The 22018-nt window shown below is 33.9% G+C and overlaps 3 protein-coding genes across 3 annotated transcripts; 2 read left to right on the forward strand and 1 right to left on the reverse strand.

The window, feature by feature from the left end:
• The first annotated feature begins 11249 nt into the window (after nt 1-11249).
• Nucleotides 11250-14446, forward strand: Ssrp (structure specific recognition protein). The gene is made up of 9 exons (XM_066282477.1): nt 11250-11432; nt 11502-11903; nt 11957-12135; nt 12199-12438; nt 12619-12747; nt 12804-13095; nt 13165-13423; nt 13475-13798; nt 13886-14446. The coding sequence occupies exons 1-9, from the start codon at nt 11382-11384 to the stop codon at nt 14209-14211; spliced, it is 2202 nt and encodes a 733-aa protein (XP_066138574.1). The 5' UTR covers nt 11250-11381; the 3' UTR covers nt 14212-14446.
• A 916-nt stretch (nt 14447-15362) lies between these two features.
• LOC136339340 (dnaJ homolog subfamily A member 2-like) lies at nt 15363-17595 on the reverse strand. The gene is made up of 3 exons (XM_066282497.1): nt 17435-17595; nt 16807-17274; nt 15363-16413 (listed from the first exon to the last, which is right to left on the reverse strand). Exons 1-3 carry the CDS (start codon nt 17501-17503, stop codon nt 15721-15723), a joined length of 1230 nt encoding a protein of 409 aa, XP_066138594.1. The 5' UTR covers nt 17504-17595; the 3' UTR covers nt 15363-15720.
• A 125-nt stretch (nt 17596-17720) lies between these two features.
• LOC136339335 (FAD-dependent oxidoreductase domain-containing protein 1-like) lies at nt 17721-21940 on the forward strand. Its single transcript, XM_066282481.1, has 8 exons — nt 17721-18516; nt 19935-20203; nt 20289-20514; nt 20603-20748; nt 20900-21143; nt 21293-21407; nt 21474-21640; nt 21696-21940. Exons 1-7 carry the CDS (start codon nt 18148-18150, stop codon nt 21611-21613), a joined length of 1509 nt encoding a protein of 502 aa, XP_066138578.1. The 5' UTR covers nt 17721-18147; the 3' UTR covers nt 21614-21640; nt 21696-21940.
• Nucleotides 21941-22018: the final 78 nt, after the last annotated feature.

A 22018-nucleotide genomic window follows, 5' to 3' on the forward strand; every position in this document is an offset into this window, starting at 1 on the left:
CAACTGGAGGTATTTTTTCTTTGTTTCTTATTGCAAAAATACAATTCCACAAACATACAACAAAATAGCAATAATTAAACAAATAACAATTAAAAAAAACTTATAATAAAAAGAATAAATAAAAGAAAAGAAATATAACAAAAAGAACAATAAAGATAAAATTAAAATAAATAAAAGAATAATAAAGAAAAAATGATAAAGATAACGAAAGAATAAAAAGAATTAAAGAAAGAATGTTAAAAATATAAATAAAGAAGAAATTAAAATGAAAAGTAATATGAATTAAAAAAAACAATTAAACAAACAAAAATGATGAAAGAAAAAGAATAAAAAGTACAGAAAATAAAATAATAAAAATTAAGAAATGAAATAATCAATTAAAAACATAAAAGAAAAAAAATGATTTAAAAATTTGAATAATAAAATAATTAAGGAACGAAAGTTAGAAATCTAAATAGAGAAAAAAAATTAAATGAATAAAAAACACTGATAATAAAAATTAAGAAAATAATAAGAGAAAGAATAAAAAATAGACAGTAAGAATTAACAAAAGAAAGAATAAAAATTAAGAAAAGAAAATGAACAATGAAAAAAACGAATGAGAATAACAAATAAATGAAGACAGGAACATGAATAATAAGAAAACGAAAGAAAAAAAATGAACAATTAAAAAGGTAAAGAAAAAGATTATAAAAACGAAAGAACAAAATAACAATTAAAAAATGAAAAACGAATGAGAATAACAAATAAAACAATTAAGAATGGAACATGGATAATAAGAAAACGAAATAAAAAAAAAGAATGAATTAAAATAAGAAAATGAGAAAAGCAAAATAAAAAAAAGAATAAAAAATTATGAAAGGAAAATGATAATAAAAAACAAAAAAAAATGAGCAATTAAAAAGGTAAAGAAAAAAAAGATAATAAAAGCGAAAGAACAAAATAAAAATTAAGAAAGGAACATGAATAATAAGAAAACGAAAGAAATAAAAATGAACAATTAAAAAATGAAAAAAGAATAAAATAAAAATTAAGAAAAGAAAATGAACAATGAAAAAAGTAAAGAAGAATAGATAATAAAAACGAAGGCGAAAAATATAAAAATTAAACATTATAAAAAAGAAAGAAAACAAAATTAAAGAAAAATAAATGAATATTAAAAACCAAAGAGAAAAAAATAAAAATATTTAAAATAAAAAGACATGATAAATAAAGAAAAAGAATAAAATATAAAAATTAGAAAGAGGAAAAATTAAGAAAACAATAAGTAGCAACAAATAAAAAATGATCAAGAGAAAACAATAAATTAAAAAACAAAAATGATAATAAAACTGAAAGAGAAAAAATTAAAAATAAAGAAATAAGAATTACAAAATAAAAATAGACAATAAGAATTTTTAAAAAATGATAAAAGAAAGAATTAAAAATAAAGAAAAGAAAATGAATAAATAATTATGTAATACAAATTATACAAATCAAATTTAAAAAATATATATGTGTGTCGGAGATTTGTTAGTTCTTAAGTTTTTAATGTAAAATTTGAGTTAGCAATGAGGCTGAAGAACAGGTTGACAGGTTGACGGGTTTATCGTGGAGATGAAGAGAACGTAGGACGAGGTCACTAGTCACTATTACCGACGCAATTAAGGGCCGTGTGTGAAGTTTCAGTCCGTGGCAAAAACCAGGACGAACGGGTACCTTTCCCTTGAGTCCAGAGGACCACTGGGAATGAGAACTGTGAAGAAGGCAGTAATTAAAAAGAAGGGAAGTGAATTCGTTAGTCTTGCCTTACTATCCATTTACTTAATAAAGCATTAAAATTATCAATGACATATATGTGTCGAAGAAATGTTAGCAATATTCTCCTACGTTGGTAATTTTATGTTTCTATGATATCGATTGATAGTGAGACAAGGCTTACGAATTCGCTACCTTTTCCTTCCCAGTTCCGTTTCCCCATGGTCCTACGACTCCAGGGAATGGCACCTGTTCGTCCTGGTTTTCACGAATGGCCCTTAATGCTAACTCACGTTGTACATTTCCACACTTCAGAACTGATAAATCTCCGAAATATATATATATATGATACAAATTATACAAATCAAAATTAAAAAAAAAAAAATTTCAAGAGTACAGCGTGATTCTAGTTAAGGGGTACAAAAACAGATATCTTGAAATCGGAAGGAGGTCCTTACGACAAAAAAATAGACAGGATGTCCCACAAGTGTTTCATTATATTTCAGTGGGTAATAGTGCATTGAAAAATAATATGACTCCCTATATAAACCATATTCCAATAACGCTTCGTTAAGAAGATACAGGGTGATATGTTCAAAACCGTTTGAGATATGTAAGTGAAATTTGGCATGTTTTGAGAGTTAATGTAGACGCATTTATTTATGCAAAAGGGCTAGTTTTCGTTTCGCCAGTGACGTGCGTACGGACACCTCTCGGCACATTTTTAAAGAAAAACATGGTGCGCCACTGCTTTTTATCAAAATAAAAATTATTTTTAGAAGTTTAATTTCGTTTAGAAGAAAAATGCTCGCTCGACTCTTTTTCGTCCGACGTATCGTTTGCCAGTAAAAAATTGAATACCGTCTATATGCACGATATTCTCTAAATGGTTTTAATAGTTAGTTAATAATAAGTTTGTTTTAAATATTATTAATTTGCTATAACATTATAGAAATTGTTCAAATTGGCGGCCAATTTGTTCAATACATAATTGAGCTCGCCTGTTCATTGATACTCTGATACGTTGAAATATTCCAGGTGTGTTTTAAATTTAACACCCTGTATCTTCTTAATGAAGCATTATTGGAATATGGTTTATATGGGGAGTCGTATTATTTTTCAATGTACTATTACCCACTGAAATATAACGAAACACTTGTGGGACACCCTGTATATCCAGGGTGAGTCGGGAGGATCGTGCCAAACTTCGGGAGCGTGTCGTACGTGAAAAATAAATGTAAAAAAAAATTCTAATGTTATCCGATTTTCGTTTGTTCGTGAGTTATGGCGTAAATCGAATTTTTTAACTAGGATTCTATTTACCATAAACGTACTTTTGGTATTGGTAATGTTGATGTATTAGTTGGCTTTCGAGGTCTCCAGACCTCACGCCGCTACCCAACATTTACTACGATATCCAAACGTTAATTTATAATTTGATTTACGCCGTAACTTGTAAACAAACGAAAATCGGATAACGTTTGAATTTTCTTTTACATTTATTTTTCACGTCTCACGCGCTCCCGAAGTTTGGCACGATCCTCCTGACTCACCCTGTGTGCGATACAAATTATACAAATCGAATAAAAAAAAAAATTCGATGGTATGCGGTGATTCTAGACAAGTGGGGCAAACGGATGTCTTGAAAATCGGAGAGATGTGCGTGCGGAAAAAAATTATTATTTTTTTTAATTTTTAAAAATTTGGAAGTCTTCATTTTCGTTGCCTCAACTTTTTCTAACGTCGTATGAAGAGTACACCGTGATTGTAGACAAGTGGAACGAACCGATTTGTTGAAATCGGAAAGATACGAATGCAAAAAAAAAATAATGACAATTTTAAAAAATGCAAGTCTTCGTTTACGTTGCCTCAACTTTTTATGACGTCGATTAAAAAAAAATCGCCTGCTCTTTCGGTATGATATCCCAAACCCGGCGCTTTCGCCATTTTTAGATATTTGATCTGGTATTAAAAACAAGCTTCCGTAATGATCCTTTTCAAAATTACTTGTATCTGCAGTCTTGAGTTTACATTTAGTTCCTATTTATGTAGGTTATTATTGCAGTAGTAAGGAATGTCGTTCGACATCAAACTCTTTATGATCTAAATAATTTTCAAAGTAATTCAATTTTGTTTGAAAGTACTAGAGTTGACATTCGAAAAATAAATAATACGTTACCTATCGCAAATTAAAGTTATTACCGAATTCAAATAATAAAACTTAATTATTTCGAACCGTGGTTTGGAACGACATGGGTAACTCTGATGATAAGCTTTGATCGAGAATTAAATTTTCTAGTTACGATTGTTTAAAGTTAATATGAATGGTGTTTCGTTTTAAAAAATTCACGTTTACGACTTCGAAAAAAATATATAAATGTTAGGAACGGTACGGTACTGCAATACTAAAACCTATAATTGTCAAGAGTGCGAACTAAAGATTATGCGTTGTATTGACGTTTTGCGAAATGTTTCGTTCGCGTTTACTGTACCTGTGGATATTTGCACAAATTGAAGATTCCTCGTTACGAAGACGCGTTTCTAATTCGACGTTGAATGTTTCAAAAGTGATAAGGAATCTAAGTATGGGACTTTATACCGAAAATGTTACGTAGAATTTAAAAACAAATTAATATACTAGAGACCCCGTTTGAAATAGGCAAGCCAGAACGACTATTTCTTGTTGAATTGAAAATTTGTGTTCGAGTTAACTTAATTTCCAATTTCCAAAATTCCGGATCGATTTTACATTTACGTCCTAATAATCTTTTAACGAACGAGTTGGGCCTATGACCCTGTGTATACGAAGTTCACCATTCGTCCGAGCTCGGCTCGGTTACTGTTATTTTTGTATCGAATGTCAAAATATCGATATGAAAACTTTAGTATTGTACTTCTTTATGTTAGAAAGCTGTGTGATTTAATAAAATTTTCGTTAATGTGGAATGTTCGGTTTTCGCTGAACGGCATTAATTCGTACTTTTTTAAATGACAACCCACAGTTTTTTCCATGTCTGTCTTTCTAATGTAATATTTAATTCTCTCCGATTTGCAATAACATTTTTTTTCAAACGTTACGGTTTTGGAAGTTATCTTATGATGAACCTTCGGAACTCGAAAAATAATTAGTTTTGTAAAAAAATCATTTTAGATGAAAGTCGACGAAGTAGAATACGTGGTGACTATTAATGTGTGATGACTCGATAAATCGAGTTACTTGTTCTTTTGTTAAATAGAAGCAAAGCCTACTAGAATAAATATCTTGATTTACACAATGATGCCTGCTGTGACTGTGAATATCGAATGAAAAGATGTCGTTGCAAATCGTGGATAAATTAAAATAAAAACAATGAGTTGAGGCAACTTGAAAATTTTTCGAGAAATTGCTTTGGTGTGGCAAATGCTTTCGTCGATATAAAATTTGTTTTATGTATTCTTTTCTAAATTGAGTAAATCGAAACTTCTTCGAATGGCGTGACCGAGGACGGATATAAATGGCGAACCCTCTATATATGTACGTGTGGCTAACACGAATAATGGCTAACCGGAACCATGATTAACCCGGAAAATGCTTAATCTAAACTTAAATACTAAATAAAATACAGGGTCGTTCACGCCATATCAGATACTCTGTGGAATGTATTGTAATCGACTTGAACGTTAGAGAGATTAAAGTATTGAAGTTATGTTTTTACAAAATACTATGATGAGTTTTGAAATTACTGGAAAATTATTGTCAAATGGTGTGAACGATCCTGTACCTATGATATTTCTTCTCTGTAGGTGACGTGAATCGGCTGTGAGAAAATCTTCTTTCTGTTCTTGTTTAAATCCTCCTTATCCACTGCAGAGTCTCGAAGCTATGTAACTATGTAACTATGTTGCTACGTTGCTACGTTGCTGTTGTTTTTTGTCTTTGTGCTGCTGCTGCCGTCGTATTCTCCTCCTTCTCCTCCTCCTCCTTCTTCTTTTATATCCTTTGGTTAACCTAAAAAGGCTTGTATTAACATTTGTGCATTTACAAAACAAAAAGAAAAAAAGTAAAGTATTGAAATTATTTCTTAATGCAAACTGTAAATCTACTGGATGTTTCGTGTTTGGTACTTCGATGCAAATATTTAAAGGAATGAAGAAGAGAATTAAAATTATTTTTTGACTGGACGTTTTGGTAATAATTTAGGTGATCTCACCTCCAGAATCAAATGTGTGTATTTACAGTGTGTTTCCTACATAATAATAGGTGAATTAGTAGTTAGGAGTTGGATTGTTCTTTGAGTAATTTTAAGTATTTTGTTCTTCAACAGTTTTAGGAAATTTTAAAATTAATTCATTTTAAATAATCCAGTGAGAAACTGTAGCTGTAAATTTTGATAAATTTCGTATAAAACATTTTCCTTACCTTTAGGAAATACACTGTATTCGAGTATTTAAAAATATATACATGTTGGGTGCAAGTTAAGTGAGATCATTAATTTTAAGAGAAGGTTCCTTCACATATTTTCTCATATTTTATGAAAAAATATTCATTTAAACATGTCCCCTAATTTGCATTAGTTTTATTAATTGTGCGGTTTAGCCCCGATTTTTTTTAAATTATAGAGCTGTATAAACTACACATTTTCATCGAAAATGGAATCGTACCTTTGATAAACTTTTTACGGACTACCTCTGAAACAAATGAGTCAGTGTATGAACGTGTATATGTTTACCAAAACAATAATAATATACAAGTAAAAATTCTCTCTACGTTGAACTTTCTACTGAAATATAGTAAACTATCTACTTGTTGTAAATAATGGTTTTTGTTAAAATAGCTGTGTAAAAAATAAAAGGAAAGATCCTATTGTTTAAAGAAACAATAATATCTATAAAAACTTGAAGTTAAAAAAAATAATTCCTTTTATTTGTCTATATTTTACAGCTTCTTACGTTCCCTATAAAATTAAAAAAAAAACTAAACTAACCTTGAAGATGTTTTATTGTTAAAATGGATGAATGCCTACTTTTTCAATTAAAAAATTCAGTTATTAATGTAATACACACTTTGTATAACTGTTGTATTTTGAATTTTAAATTAGTTCCCTGTATAGAGACACTACTGCTGTATGATAGACTTGTACCTTGTTGGAAATAAGCACTCGATATTCAAATTAAAACCAAATTTCTGTGCTTACCTTGGATATTTTCTTCTCCGACAAGTTCTGCTCTCTGCTCCTTTTTACCTTGCTTACGCCAAATGCACCTTACAAATTTACCCAATGCCATTTCAGCTGCTAAAAAAAAGTTACTAAAAAATTATTAACAAATACCAACTCCCTGTTCCTGCTGAAAGAGTCGATGCCTATGAAACTTCGATGTGTCCCTGGCCCCCCTTGATCTCGTCGTAGAGAACCCTTGTAAAAAACATGTTACGTGTTCAGTGTTTGCTAAAGGGGGCAAACGATGACATCCTGTCTCTTCGTTGGTCACTCAGACTCTTTCGAGTCAAAGTTCTGGTCGAGCTAAACCTACCTACCTATTGAAAATGTATCAAAGTGTGTCTTTTGTAAAAGCTAGATGTGTGAATCGATTGATTAGGAGCGAATTTATGCAAATGTGGAAATTTTTGCCCAAAATTTACCTGTACCCCTTGCTTACTTGCTCGTTAAGGTTCTTCGAGAACCTTAAACTTGAAGTTGGTGGTGCAATCTTCTTTCTAGGTGACCAGGATTTGAGGTGCTGCGTCCTGTGAACCCTACGTTTTACCTATTTTAGCGAGTCGCCCCCTACCGTGTGTAGGTGACACCCTCACTACCTGCAGCCTCGATAACCATATCGAGCCACTTCCCAATGGTGTGCCCCCTTGCTGCTGGTGCCCCCTTGCTGCTGCTGCTGCTAACCTGAACCAAATTTTCCTCTTCTCTGCTCTGTTAGTTTTATTTTGGGTTCTTACCTGATGTACCTTAACGCCCTTTTTCCGATCCTCCGTCTCGGCCCCCATTTTGCCCCCCATCCCATTTTGAACCCCCCGTTCTGTCGACGACGTTTTTGTCATCTTTATTCCCTCTAAACGTTTGAATCTGGATCGTTCCTCTTGAAATAAGTGGATTGATCCGTTTTTGATTCAAGAACAAGGAATTAATCCTTTGTTCGTTACGTTGTGAGGATAGAAGAACGGGTGGTTCCCGACGATTGCGTCGAATTGAATTGCAACGAATTGCCGTCTGGGACCTTCCCTTTCGCTGACTTTCCGACTTGTGACGATCAGCACCAGCTCCCTCTGAGATGGCCCTTCGGTACCGTTCGATTCCTATCGTGGCCGCAGATGGAACCACCGGTAAAAAACCGTCTCCTCGCAAAATCCTAGAACTTAGACTAGTAAAGTTTTCGGTGGCTGTCGCCGTCTTTTCCCTCGGGATCTGGACCAGTTAACGACAGCGGCACTTGTTGCTGCACCTCTTCGGGGGGCGTCGTGAACGAAGGCCTCATCGGTGCTGGCCCCATTGATGATTCCTCCGTTTGCCCGTTCACCGGGGGGCGACTCCGGCTTGTGGTCGTTGTTGTTCTGCCGGATCTAACAATTGGGTTAAGACCCCCAAAGAGGGGTCGGTCGAGAGGCCGACTCCTCGTCAAGGTACCTGGAGGGTTTCTTCTCCACGTATCTTTGCGTTGCGTCCGTTTCTTTGCCGGGCCCTCTTTGGGCCCGGTGTCGTACAGTGTTGCCGGATTGGGCAAGAAATCAAAAAAATAAGGGAATTCTTCCAATGAATGCTTTTCTGAAAATTATTGGGTTTCCTCAGTAATTTTCATCATTGTGGATGTTGGGGGTCAGTTTACATTAACGAATAATGCAAATTAACCCTTCAACATCCCCTTTTTACCCCCCTTTGTACCATCTCTCTCATTCACCTTCTTTTGTTAAATCTTTACCTGTAAATCGATTATTTTACATTAACAAATTCCATTAAACCAGTGCTAAATAAAGCTTCAATTATTAACAAAATATTTTAGTTTTAACAACTTCAAAATCATATTCGGATGTATCTCTGTGTAATGAGTTTAAAGCACTTATCGCTTTGAAAAATGGGAAACGAAATATATTGAGGAATCTATCTTTTCTATCTTTCCCCAATGGCAAATTAAACTTTCTAATACCAAAAACTTCTCGTTTAAATAAAATTAAATGTTTGTTATAACGAGAGAAGGTGAAAATTATTGCAATTTTCGGAGAGAGACAAAAATGGCAACGTCGCCGCCACCGCGGATACAAAGCGAGGTAACGACGATTCTTAGGAAGAATTCCCCGAATGGAATGTTTAAGTGTTTAGTATTCACCTATGATGGATTTCTTTAAATGGCAATTTTTAAAGAAAACCATTGCATGAAATCCTGAAAATAATTAATTATATGTATATTAATTAACACTGTTTCTTTATCTATGACTGTTATATTTTAAGCCACTATTTAAAATGTGTTGTTATGTTACAATTTTCAATTATTAAACTATCACCGAAGGGTTGGTGGATGGTTTCGAAGACACATTGGTGATACAATGTATGAACTGATTTACTATAAAGGAAATTTAAACAAATATTATTGTAATTTTGCTAAAATAAATATTGGTGATATAATGTGTCTTCGTTCATAGAATGTAACTTGGTGATACAACGTATGAACTGATTTACTATAATGGAAATTTAAACAAAGATTATTGTAATTTTGCTAAAATAGATAGTCCCTTCCGATAAACGTTTCTCACATTGTTAATAAAACAATACCCTAAGATAAAATAAGCAAATTTCTCCAGATAAATGCTAAATATAGGAGAACCTTTGAAAGTATAAAATTGGTTGCTTTCGAAAGAGCCAAAATTGACAAATGATTAGGGCTTGAATCACCGAAAAGGCAGGCGCGCCCCATTCACACTTGAAACGCGAGAAAGTCCAATTTTACTTGTTCTAAATTGTAATTGAAAATGATAGACCAAAGTTGACTGTACCTACCTTGGTGAAGACCGTGGAGCCGTGGAAAAGCCCTACTTTCTCGACCATCCCAGAAATTGAGGACCCAACCGATGCTATATCTCGAGAACTCTGAAGGATAATGATAGTTGCTTGCTGTGGTGGGTAGTAGAATTCTTTTCGCTTCGTCGGGGTGGAACGCTTCGGTTTCTGTACTAAAACCAGAGGAATAGTTTTGGGTAATTTCCAATTGCAGGAGCACAAATCGATGAATATAATGTGGTCCTCTACGAAAGGAATGCTACTTTGGGACAATGTCAACGATAAGTTTTGATTGCGTTTGAAGGAGGGGAAATTTTATTATTAGTTCTCATATTTCGGGAATAGAGGAGCCTATACTTTGCAAAACAGGACTTTTTGGAAGATCCTCTAGGAACGGGTTTCCTTTTTTTTTCTTACCTCTTTCGTGGTTCCGTAGATAGTCTTTTAATCTACAGGGAAGATACCCGTTCTTATTATTTGCTTTTCGGTTTTAAATGAGATTATATTTTTATTTCAAGTCTAAAACTTTCAACTAATTTCCACTTTTCGTTTATTGAAAACAAATGAAGAACTTTCGCGGTCCGATTACACTGACGCGCGCATGTCATAATTGTCATTCGAAATGTTCGGATAATTACCGTGAAAACAACTCTGATAGCGTTGACGAGAAACAGGTTTACGGATGGCGCCACACACCAACACCAAAAATCAATAACTCGGAGGAAATTCCGTTGTTTCGTTTAATTATAAAAACGATTCATAAACGATAGCCAAAACCATCCTGTCGTTTTCTTGCAAGAACCATTGTTCCTCCAACAAGCCGTTGAAAATTCAGAATTTTATTCATAACCCGCTTGAGACTTATGAAGGAGAAAATTACATATTTAGATGTGTATATATATTTAAAATTAGTACTTCAAAAATTTAAATGATTGAATTCGGAAAATATCAATGATATTATATTCTAACGAAACATATAAACATTATTTCCCAAAAATTAATAAAATATTAATGAAGTTCTAATTACGATTAAGATGTATTTTTGTAGTTATCAATAAAAAAAAGGCAGTTCAATTATTAAATGGAGACATTATTAACCCTGGAAGAATTTATTTCTATACTTCTACTACTAACATCGAACGAATCGCTTTATACAACGTACAATCTTAAAAAAGGAGCACCATTTTTTTGTCATTTTTCATTCATCCTCTCTAAGAGTATCCTTTGAGTGCAGCAGTGGCATTCGATTCGTGTAACTTCCGAAGATAAAATCGTTCAACTTTATAATTTGTAAAAATAAGTTGTTATCTTAATCCCCTTTTTTTACTAGTTGATTAGAGATACTGCATACAAAACAAAAAAAGTGCGATTGTTGTAGATCCCAGTTCTATCAAATTTTTTTATGTGCTTGAAAATGTATTATATCTCCACTCTATTTTTATTCTATATAATAAACGAAGATGTATAAAATTCGAGTGAATTTCCCGCCATTTCTGATGACACATGTGCCAATTGTTCTGTCAACTTTCAATTTCATTAATAAATAATAAATATAACTCTTATTTCTCGTCGTTTTACTGGTTTTATTTAATTAAAAAGTAGTTTTAAATCTCCTCCATCGAGTTTTAACGATATATTAAATCATATACATCTATCGTTACGATGGATTTCTTAGAATACTCGGACATATCGTCCGAAGTAAAGGGATGCATGGTAAGCAAGTGATTTCTCAATTATACCACATGTTATCTACGGTATACCGACAAATTTTCGATCTTTTAGACCTTGGGAAGATTGAAAATTACCAACCAAAGCATTATTTTCAAGAATAGTAAGACAGGCAAAGTGGATCAAATCTCTTCCTCTGATTTTGATGCTGTTAATTTTCAAAATTTCGCGGGTGCTTGGGGCATCAGAGTGTTCCTGAAAAATGGGTCTTTGCACAGATATGCGGGTTTCAAAGAGTCGGATAAAGAAAAAATAGCCAAATTTTTTTCAAACACCTACAAAATCGATATGTTGGAAAAGGAGCTTTGTCTCAAGGGTTGGAACTGGGGCACTGCCAAGTTCAATGGATCAGTATTAAGTTTTGATATAGGAGAAAAAAGTGCGTTTGAAGTACCACTGAATAATGTTTCACAGTGCATTGCTGGGAAAAATGAAATTACTATGGAATTTCATCAGGTAAGTGTATTTTAAGAGTGACTTTAATGATACCCTAAAGCTGTGTCTTACAGAATGATGATGCCCCAGTAAGCCTTATGGAAATGAGGTTTTTCATACCTGCAAGTGAACTGGCAGGGGATACAGATCCAGTTGAAGCTTTTCAGGAACAAGTTATGTCCAAAGCTAGTGTTATCAGCATATCTGGAGATGCTATTGCCATTTTCAGGGATTTGCTTTGTCTTACTCCTCGGTAAATTTGTAGTAAAAAAACGCACATATACAGATTATTGAAATATTTCTATTATTTTCTCAGTGGCCGCTATGATATCAAATTGTATCAATCTTTCTTTCAACTTCATGGAAAAACATTTGATTACAAAATTCCTATAACGACGGTGCTTCGACTATTTATCTTACCGCATAGAGACGGCAGACAAGTGTTTTTTGTGGTGAGTTTAGATCCACCCATCAAGCAAGGGCAGACTAGATACCATTTTATTGTGTTTCTATTCAATAAAGAGGATGAGACCTCTTTGGAACTTCCTTTTTCTGAGTAAGTATTTTTGCCTATTTTAATATTTTGAGTGATCATCATTTTATAAACTTTTATATTGTATTATGTCTTTTGTGCGTCAGTACTGTACTCATATTATCGTTAACTTATGTGTTAATATCATTATGTCAAAGTGGTAGATGATGAATTGAAGTTCCCCGTTACATAAATTTATTTCAGGCAAGAATTGAAAGAGAAATATGAAGGCAAATTAGAAAAAGAAATGTCCGGTCCAACGTACGAAGTATTAGGGAAAATCATGAAGCACATTGTAGCCAGGAAACTTACTGGCCCTGGAGGTTTCATAGGGTTTGTGCAAGTTGAAATTCTTAAAGGCATAAAAAAATATCTCATGTGTTACGCAGGCATTCTGGCACTGCCGCCGTAGGTTGTTCCTTTAAAGCAGCCGCTGGGTTCTTATATCCTTTAGAAAGAGGGTTTATATACGTTCACAAACCTCCGCTTCACATTCGCTTTGAGGAAATCGCATCGGTGAATTTCGCTAGAGGGGGCGGTAGTACTAGATCTTTCGATTTTGAGATCGAGTTGAAGTCGGGAACCGTACACACTTTTAGTAGTATAGAAAAAGAAGAGTACTCAAAGTTGTATGATTTCATCATGTCCAAGAAACTGAATATTAAAAATAGAGGCAAAGGTGTAAGTAGGAAGTATTGTTCAGGAATATTTCGTTTTTTTTTATATCATACGTATGTATGTTTAATTTAGGATAAAGCTTCCTATAAGGATGACTTTGGAGATTCAGACGAAGAGGCCGCTCCAGACGCGTATCTTGAAAGAGTCAAGGCGGAAGGACAAGAAAGAGATGATGATGATGACGATGACGATGATGATGAGAGTACCGATGAGGACTTCGATCCGAACGCGATTAAAAAGAAAGGCAGCGATGATGAAAGCGGCAGTGGAAGTGAAGTTTCCGAAGAATTCGATAGTAATCCGAGCACAAGTGAAAATGAAGGAGGATCGGGTACGTTTTTTACGCCGAGAAGCCGAAAAAGTTATTTAAAAAAATGTCTAGGTGGTGAAAGGAAAAACAACAAAAAAAAGAAAATGGAGAAAAAAGATAAGAAAAGTTTGGATAAGCCGCCGACTAAACGTAAAGGAAAAAAGGAGAAGGATTCCAATAAGCCCAAAAGAGCTTCGACTGCGTTCATGTTATGGTTGAACGCCACCAGGGATCAAATAAAAAAGGATAACCCCGGAATTAAAGTGACGGAGATTGCCAAAAAAGGAGGGGAAATGTGGAGGGAATTGAAAGATAAGAGTGAATGGGAAGCGAAAGCCGCCAGGGAAAAAGAAGAGTATGTGAAAGCAATGGCAAAATATAAGGAAACTGGAGGAGGCAAGTTGTCCTATATTTAATTGGATTTAATTATGTTTTACTCACGTTAGTTATCTTTATTTCTTTCCTTTTTCTCTTTTTTTTTAGGAGAGTCTGAAGGAAGTAAATTGAAAAAAAGCAGTACCAAAAAGTCAGCTGTGGTCCCTTCTTCTCCCTCCAAATCGGGAGTTTTCAAAAGTAGGGAAATTATCGAGGAGGATGACAGCAGTTCGGACGACGATAAAAAATCGAAGACCGCTACCAACAAATCCAAGAACATCGACTCGGAAGGTGAGGAAACCAAAGGAAAAAGCAGCAAAAGGAAGAAAGACAGTGACGATGAGAAATCTAAAAAGAAAAACAAGAAAACTGAAGACAGTGAAGAGGAAGAAATTCTCAGCAGCCCTGAAGCCAGTGATGAAGATGATGATTAATTTTGAGAAATGTCTCTCAAGTTTAGTTTTTATTTTTTTCTTGTTCTGGAAATTGTCATTTATAATTCCAAAATTATTTCACAGTAGATATTTAATAGGTTGTTAATGATATTTTTGAAAATTAGCTTAAAACAATAAAAATAAATAACTGTTTTTGCCAAAAACTGACGTGGTTGTATGCAAAATGACGTCCAGAACGTAAATAACGAATAAATATACGGTGTGTTCAAATTAACATACGAAAATTGTTTAAGTTGGATATGATTGTGAACATTAGTTTCGGGGAGAGAAATTAAGAAAAAAGTTATAAGCGTACACGCTTTCCCTTTGACGACGATTCAATAGATTGTATGGGAATGTTTTTCGAGATTCGTACCTCGACAGACAAGATTCATGACGGATTCAGTTGAACGTTCCGACCTATAAAAGTACGTGCTACCACAGTGATGAATGTCGAGTATTAGGAATATCTGTATCTTCAAAACACAACTTGTTCGTTTTAGTAATATATTTAAGAAATGAGATAATAAACAAACACTGGATACTTATACAAAAATAAATATCGTGGAAACTAAAGATCACAAGGATGTACAGGACGATCGGATCTGTATAAAAACAAATAGAAGCTGTTAACGTTTTTAAATCCAATAATCAACGAGACCTACACATCACGTTAGTGCAAAATTACATACTTTCTTATGCGTAGCAACACTTAACAACGAACGACGAAATTATAATATACTTTTCGACAATTCTTGTTTGGTATTAAAAATGTTTAGTAGTTATTTTGTGTGTACTTCTGATTGATGGAGAAATGTAGCATGAGAGCTTCGTGAAAAAAACTATGATAGAATAACATAGGTGTTCAAAATTTAAAAATGAATCCCAATCAATTAATTAAATGAGTAGTTCGTGTAAAACGTGTAAGCGCAAAGGCTTAATAGTCTATCGGCCTGTTCGCTTGAAAGTAAGGGATAGAGGCGATTGAAAAATTAAGGTAACCTCGCCTTATACCTGTTACCGAAAAGATGGGTATTTAGATTTTTGCAAGGTTTTACTTCACTGAATTTGAAATTTGAGTTAGTCGACCAGAGAAGCCCGCTTTTAAGGCCCTGTACTCTTAAAAAAACAAAAAAAAAAAAACAAAAAACTATTAGTAGACGATATATATATTAGATGACCTTTTAAAATACAGACACGGCCTCTTTCCAAGAGCTACTAGTTGTCCTTGAAAATTGACCCTATTACGAAACTGATACAAAACTAACGACGGTGCTGTAACTAAAAATTTTCCCTTCCTGTGTGTGTTGAAAATATACCTAATAGCTTTTCTTCAAGTTCCTATATTCCCTAATATGTAAAAAGAAATAAGTTAAAAACTGGACACGCGAGTTCCTCAAAATTGCGTCTGACCTGGTATTCGTACAATTATCTATTTAAATAATAGTAGATTTTCCTCACTTAGAACGAAGCACAAATAATGCGAACGACTTACCTAAACGTATTACACTATTGGGGTACACATTGCATTCCGCGACCGTGGGAATGATCCTCATCATCGCTAGCGTACACCTCGCCTCGATTTGCTGAATCGGAATTCCTTTCGTGAGGATTATATTCCAGTAAATCTACTTCTTCAACGTGCTCGCCATCGGGCACCGTGAAGTCCGGTCTAGGCCCCAAAATCGACTCTAGATTCTTCAAAACCGGTTCCGCCGCAAAATGATTATCGGGAAATTTAATAGTGAAAGTTATATACAATTGTCCCTTTTCAAATGGATTCTTGTACATTGGCATTCCCTCGCCACTAACGACTTTCACATCTCCCGGCTTAATGACCTGACCGGCAGGATGTTTAATTAATAAATCGCGTTTGTCTAAATGATGAACGACGAAAGAAAAACCACAAAGGGCCTCTGTAAGTGAGACGGTATGTTTCATATGCAAGTCGTTGCCGTTCCTCTCGAATCTCTCGTGAGCTTTTTGTTGCAGGACAATCACCACATCGCCAGTTTCGATGTCAGGCTGCTGGTCACCCTCACCTCGTAAAATGATTTTTTGATTATCTTTCATACCCTTGTCCACGTGAACTTCAAGGGTTTTCGTCTCATTGCACACTTTCTTGCCTTTGCAGGTTGTGCACCTGTCTTTTTCTTTTATGATTTCGCCAGATCCTCGACAGTCGCAGCAGGCAGATTGAACCTGGAAATTATTGACCAAACTCAAGAGGCACAATAGATATATATGTTTAGAAAAATTAAATAAAAGGACATTCTGGTTACAATCGTCTATTGATATAGAATAGAATTGAGCATGATTACAAAATAAAATAAATAATTAAAGAGATAAACCAAAAAAATAGATATGATTCAGACCTGAGTGAGTTGAAGTTAACATATACTATAATTTGAATTTTCAGTGCTTTTCACTCACCAAAAAAACTAAAAAATTATTCAGATGTCTAACATGTATTACAACTATTTATTATTAAAACTCTAAATAAATCTTAGGTTGATTTAGGATAGGTGAAATTTTTAAATTTTCAATTGGTCCCAGATTAACTGCAATGAAACATCTGTTAAAACATTGACTCACCTGCTGTACCATGCCTGGACCAATAGCACGATAGGTAATTTTCAAGCCACAGCCATTGCAAGCTGGACATTTTTCAGCAGGTTGTCCATTTTTACTGCCCTTGCCACTGCACTGGCTGCAGACCACATTCTTACTAAGTTGCAATTTGGAAGTCTTTCCGTTGTATAAATCTTCTAGTGTGACTTTCAGTGGGTATACAGTATCTTCACCACGCTGTCTTCTTCTGCTCCCACCTCCACCAAACCCACCAAATCCTCCAAACAGTCCGCCCCCAGAAAATAAGCTGGAGAATAAGTCGTCACCCTCGTGATGCCCACCCTCTTGTAGACCCTTCAACCCCACTCTATCATACAATTGCCTTTTCTTAGGATCTGACAGAATTTCATAGGCATAGCTAATTTCCTTGAATTTCTCTCCCGCTTCCGGATTCTTATCGGGATGAAATTCTTTGGCTAATTTTCGGTATTGCTGAAAATATAAAGCGATTATATTGGATTTTTCTTTGCAAACTCATCTCGGTCTAGCCTTGAAAACTATACATTTAAATGTGGGCTGTGAAGGTAGCATCACGGTTTCTTTTAAAATTTTGGTCGATAATATTGAATAACAATTAGAGGTAGTTACTCACCTTTTTTATTTCGTTATCTCCGGCATTTCTGCTAACACCAAGAATTTCGTAAAGTTTATCGTCTGCCATCTTTCTAAACAAGGAAATGAAGGGAAATGAAAATGCATACGAGGGGCATGGGCTAAGCAATGACGTTTGTTTGATTGCCTGACGTTGACGTACATACTGACATTCCGTACTAAGAAACGTGGATAGAATAGCGTTACTACAAAGGAACTATTCCAATTTTGACATTTGAGAGTAGAAGGAACACCGTACCTTGTACATCGAGTATCGGGGCTTTGATAGTAATTAAGGTTAAGTTAGTAATGGGAAGAGTTTGCCCATCTCCAACATATCTAAAATGCTCTGAAATTATTTTTATCCAGATCCTTACAATTGACAAAAGATCGGCGACCGGCGATAGGCATGGTTGCGACCGAATGAACTAGACCGCTTCGTATCTGATATAATTGAGCAAAATTTTGGAAACAAAATTGCCATTATTGTCATTTTTATTCATCCTAACCTCAACTTTCTCAGTTAGATTTTTTTTGTTTTAATCGTTCATTAATGATTTTAATCTATTTTCGTCAATATTTTAAGCCCTCAGTGCTTGACAATTTTCTCTTGATGCGTCTCATCTGAATTGACCCGCCGACCCAAGTAGATAAAATTATCCAACTCGCTAAATATACACATATTGATATTAGGCTGGATGTTGAAAAAATTTTATGTCGTATTGTTTTATTTTTAAAAGTCTTAAATTCTTCCTGAAAATGTTATTAACAAGAACCTTCCAAAGTGCCGGGATTACTTTTTTAAATAGGTCTTTTACTAAAAGTGCACAGAGACTAGATTATAACAAAAGAGGTCAATATGAAAACCCTTTTTCTCGTACTATTAGGGTGTTAAAGGGGGATGTAGTAAATACTTTCAAGAATATTAAAAAGGGACCTTCGGCTTTGATTCGTGAAGTACCAAGACAAGTTGATATTATAATTATAGGGGGTGGAGCGATTGGGAGTTCCATTGCTTACTGGCTTAAAGAAAAGGCAAATGCTACTTCTTTCGATGTAGCGGTCATTGATAAAGATCTTTCTGTAAGTTACCAAATATGAGTGATTGATTTGTTAATAAGGTATACAAGGTTATTCACCCAATCCATTAAAAATTAAAACATCACTAGGATCTAAAAGTGATATGAATTTGAAAATTTGGAATTAAGTCAATTTTGACATATACTATGTTTAAAAAGTATTTACAACTTCCTGTTTAATGGGAAATATCTGTCAACTTGTTTATTTTAACTGTGCCCCCAACATATTATTTTATTTTTAAATTCTGTCTAATATTTCAGACACATTTTCTGTATAATCTCCCCTATTTAGTCTTTTAGTCTACTATTTTTGTGATACCTTCTTTGACCTTGAACTAATAGCATGGTGGTAATTATTAATTTTAAAATTACACATCTCCACAGTTATTAAAGACATTATTTTCATATTTTGCAGAATGTTAATACAGTCTTAAGTTTACACTTTTGGTATTTATGTGGCTTAATATTGCACAGTGTGTCCAATATGCAACTTTTAGTATTCACATTTTTTAAGTCGCCGAAGTCTATTATTTCAAATGAGATACACACCCTATAACTTCAAGCATTATCAAGTAGAAAATGTAATTCTCGATCAAATTGTATCACACTTACCTGTATTTAATTCAAACCATTTTTGAAATAATTAATTTTTATGTGAAACTAGTAGTATGTATTCATTGTAGTAAATTTTTACTCGTTTCATACTTGATCATGGAAAAATAAATAATGTGTCGCCTATTATAGATGATAGTTATTTAAAAAAAAATTTAAGTTGCTAAAAATTTACTGAAATGAACATGTACATACATACATGTAATACTACTAATTTCACATAATAAAACAAAATTATTACGAAAATGGTTTAGAATAGGCATAGGTAACGTTAATATCGTCCGATAGAGAAGTAAATTCTCTAGTTGTTATTGCTTAAATAGTGTTTCATTAAAACAATTAAAAAAACACTTGCTATTTCAAGAATACGAATGTTAGGAGTTTAATTTTGATTATAATATTACGACATATAAATGGTAAGAGGGCAAATTTAAAACCATGTATTGACATTCTGCGAAATACTAATATTATATCTTTAATACCTGCGGAGATATGCGATTTTAAAATTGATCATTAATGAGGCACGTTTTTAATTCAAGGTCAAATACCTCAAAAACGATAAGGACTAAGTATAGGACAATATACAGAAAAGGTGTCCGAAATATTACGTAGAATTTAAAAATAAAATAATATACTAAAAATCTCGTTTAAATTTAAAGCAAGTTGACAGCTATTTCCGATTAAACCGAATTAATGAACGGGTTCAGTGAACAACCCTGTATAATAAGTTGTACCTAGAATATACTCTATAGAGGTGTCTCCAAGAACTAGCCAAGGAATCTTTTTTACTCAATCTTATAACCATTTTAGTTTTCGAAATGTACCACATCGCTTTCAGTTGGTGGTTTGAGACAACAGTTTTCCCTGCCAGAAAACATTGAAATGTCCCTTTTTGGATATGAATTTATAAGAAATTTGAAGCAAAGATTTGGACCAAATGCCGATGTTGCATTCACACCACATGGATACCTTGTTTTAGCCAGCGAAGAAGGTGTTGAACAATTGATTGAAAATAGTAAATTACAAAATGAGTTAGGTGCTATAAATGTAATTTTGCAAAAGCCGGAACTGAAAGACAGGTAGGTATGGTTTAGATTCTTAGCACATAATCTCATGATTCTTTATCTATTAAGGAAAGTTAATAATTTATTTTGTCTAGTACAGATTTCCTTGGATGAACGTTGATGATGTTGAACTGGGTTGTCTGGGGTTAGAAAAGGAGGGTTGGTTTGACCCTTGGTCACTACTGCACTTGCTTAAGCAAGGGGCTGAGGAAAAAATGACTCATTATATTCAAGGAGAAGTAATTGATTTTGGCTTCCGGGAAAGGCATGATTTAATTATAGAAGGTGTGCATCAGTCTACTATTCATCAGCCAGATTCTGTTGTTGTAAGTTAATGAGCGAAGAATATTGTTAATTAATGTAGTTAAACTCAAAGCTAAATATGACAAATATAAAAATAACGTCTATCTGCAGGTGAAAATGGCCGACGGAACAGAAAATACTATACAGTTTTCGTTATGTGTCATTGCTGCGGGGCCGGATTCCGGGCAAGTAAGTAGGTATCTTAAAATCGGCGAAGGGGACGGAATATTGTCTGTATCATTGCCAATAGAAAGGCGGTAAGTAATGAGAGAATTATTATTAATTGCACACAATTTAAAGAATTTTGTATATTTTTGATATTTCATAATTTTATATTTTAAATGATAACAACAAAAAAAACATTTCCATTCATTGTTTCACAGGCTGTAACGCCTACTTTCATTTTAGAAAACGTTACGTATTTGTCTTCGACTGCGAAAAGAACCCACCAGGTCTGAATACACCGATGACAATCGATCATACCGGAGCTTACTTCAGAAGAGAAGGTTTGGGCGGTAAATTTATCGCTGGAATTTCTCCTGAGCCCCAAAACGAACCGGAAACGACCAACTTGGACGTTAACTTTAATTATTTCGATGATCATTTGTGGCCAACGTTGGCCAATAGGGTGCCTGCGTTTAATGCTGTAAAGGTACGTTAGATCAGTTTGGTGTACTGTAAAAATACGTGTTTTTGGATTAAAGAAATAAAAATTTAATATCGCTGACCTGACATTATTTTTAGAAAACTTTTTCCCGTGAAGTGATTTGGTGTTTGATTTTTCGATTTACATCATTTCAGGTAAGAGGTGCCTGGAGTGGGTTTTACGAATACAATAATTTTGACGAAAACGGAATCGTCGGTCCACATCCGTTTTACTCTAATATTTATATAGCGAGTGGATTTAGCGGACATGGTAAGTTGTTTATCTTATTAAAAGGTTTGTAATCGTCTTGTTAAAAAAAACAATTTATCTTTACAGGAATTCAACAGGCTCCTGCTATTGGGAGGGCAGTGGCAGAAATGATATTAGATGGCAAATTTCAAACTATAGATTTAACCAGGTTTGGGTTCGATAGACTTTTATTAGAGAAACCGTTGATGGAGTCTGCAATTATTTGAGGAATTGTTAAAAATATATTATAATAGGTACATACATAAAGTTAAATATAAATTATAAGATTATTAGATTCTTCATTTTCAGGCACATCCTTTTTTAGTGATAATTAAAAAAAAACTTATAGTAGACAGTAATCTGTAAACGTAAGGCAGAGATCAAGCCACTTGCTATTTATCATTAAATATCTTACGAATTAGAGTTAGAGTGGATGGCTTATACGATTCGGGGTATCGATAAGGAATCCTTGCAGTTTTAGTACTGTTAAATACGGCTATGTAGGCAGGTGGAGAAATCACGCTTATAAATTAAAAATAATTTCGAATCCTCTACTACTCTCGCTTTACATTTTCGCATTAATCAGTCTTTGAGTTGCTGGTGTGGTGATTGGCATTTTAACATGATGGTGC

This window comes from Euwallacea fornicatus, chromosome 5 (genome assembly GCF_040115645.1).
Source record: "Euwallacea fornicatus isolate EFF26 chromosome 5, ASM4011564v1, whole genome shotgun sequence".
Lineage (NCBI taxonomy): Eukaryota > Metazoa > Arthropoda > Insecta > Coleoptera > Curculionidae > Euwallacea > Euwallacea fornicatus.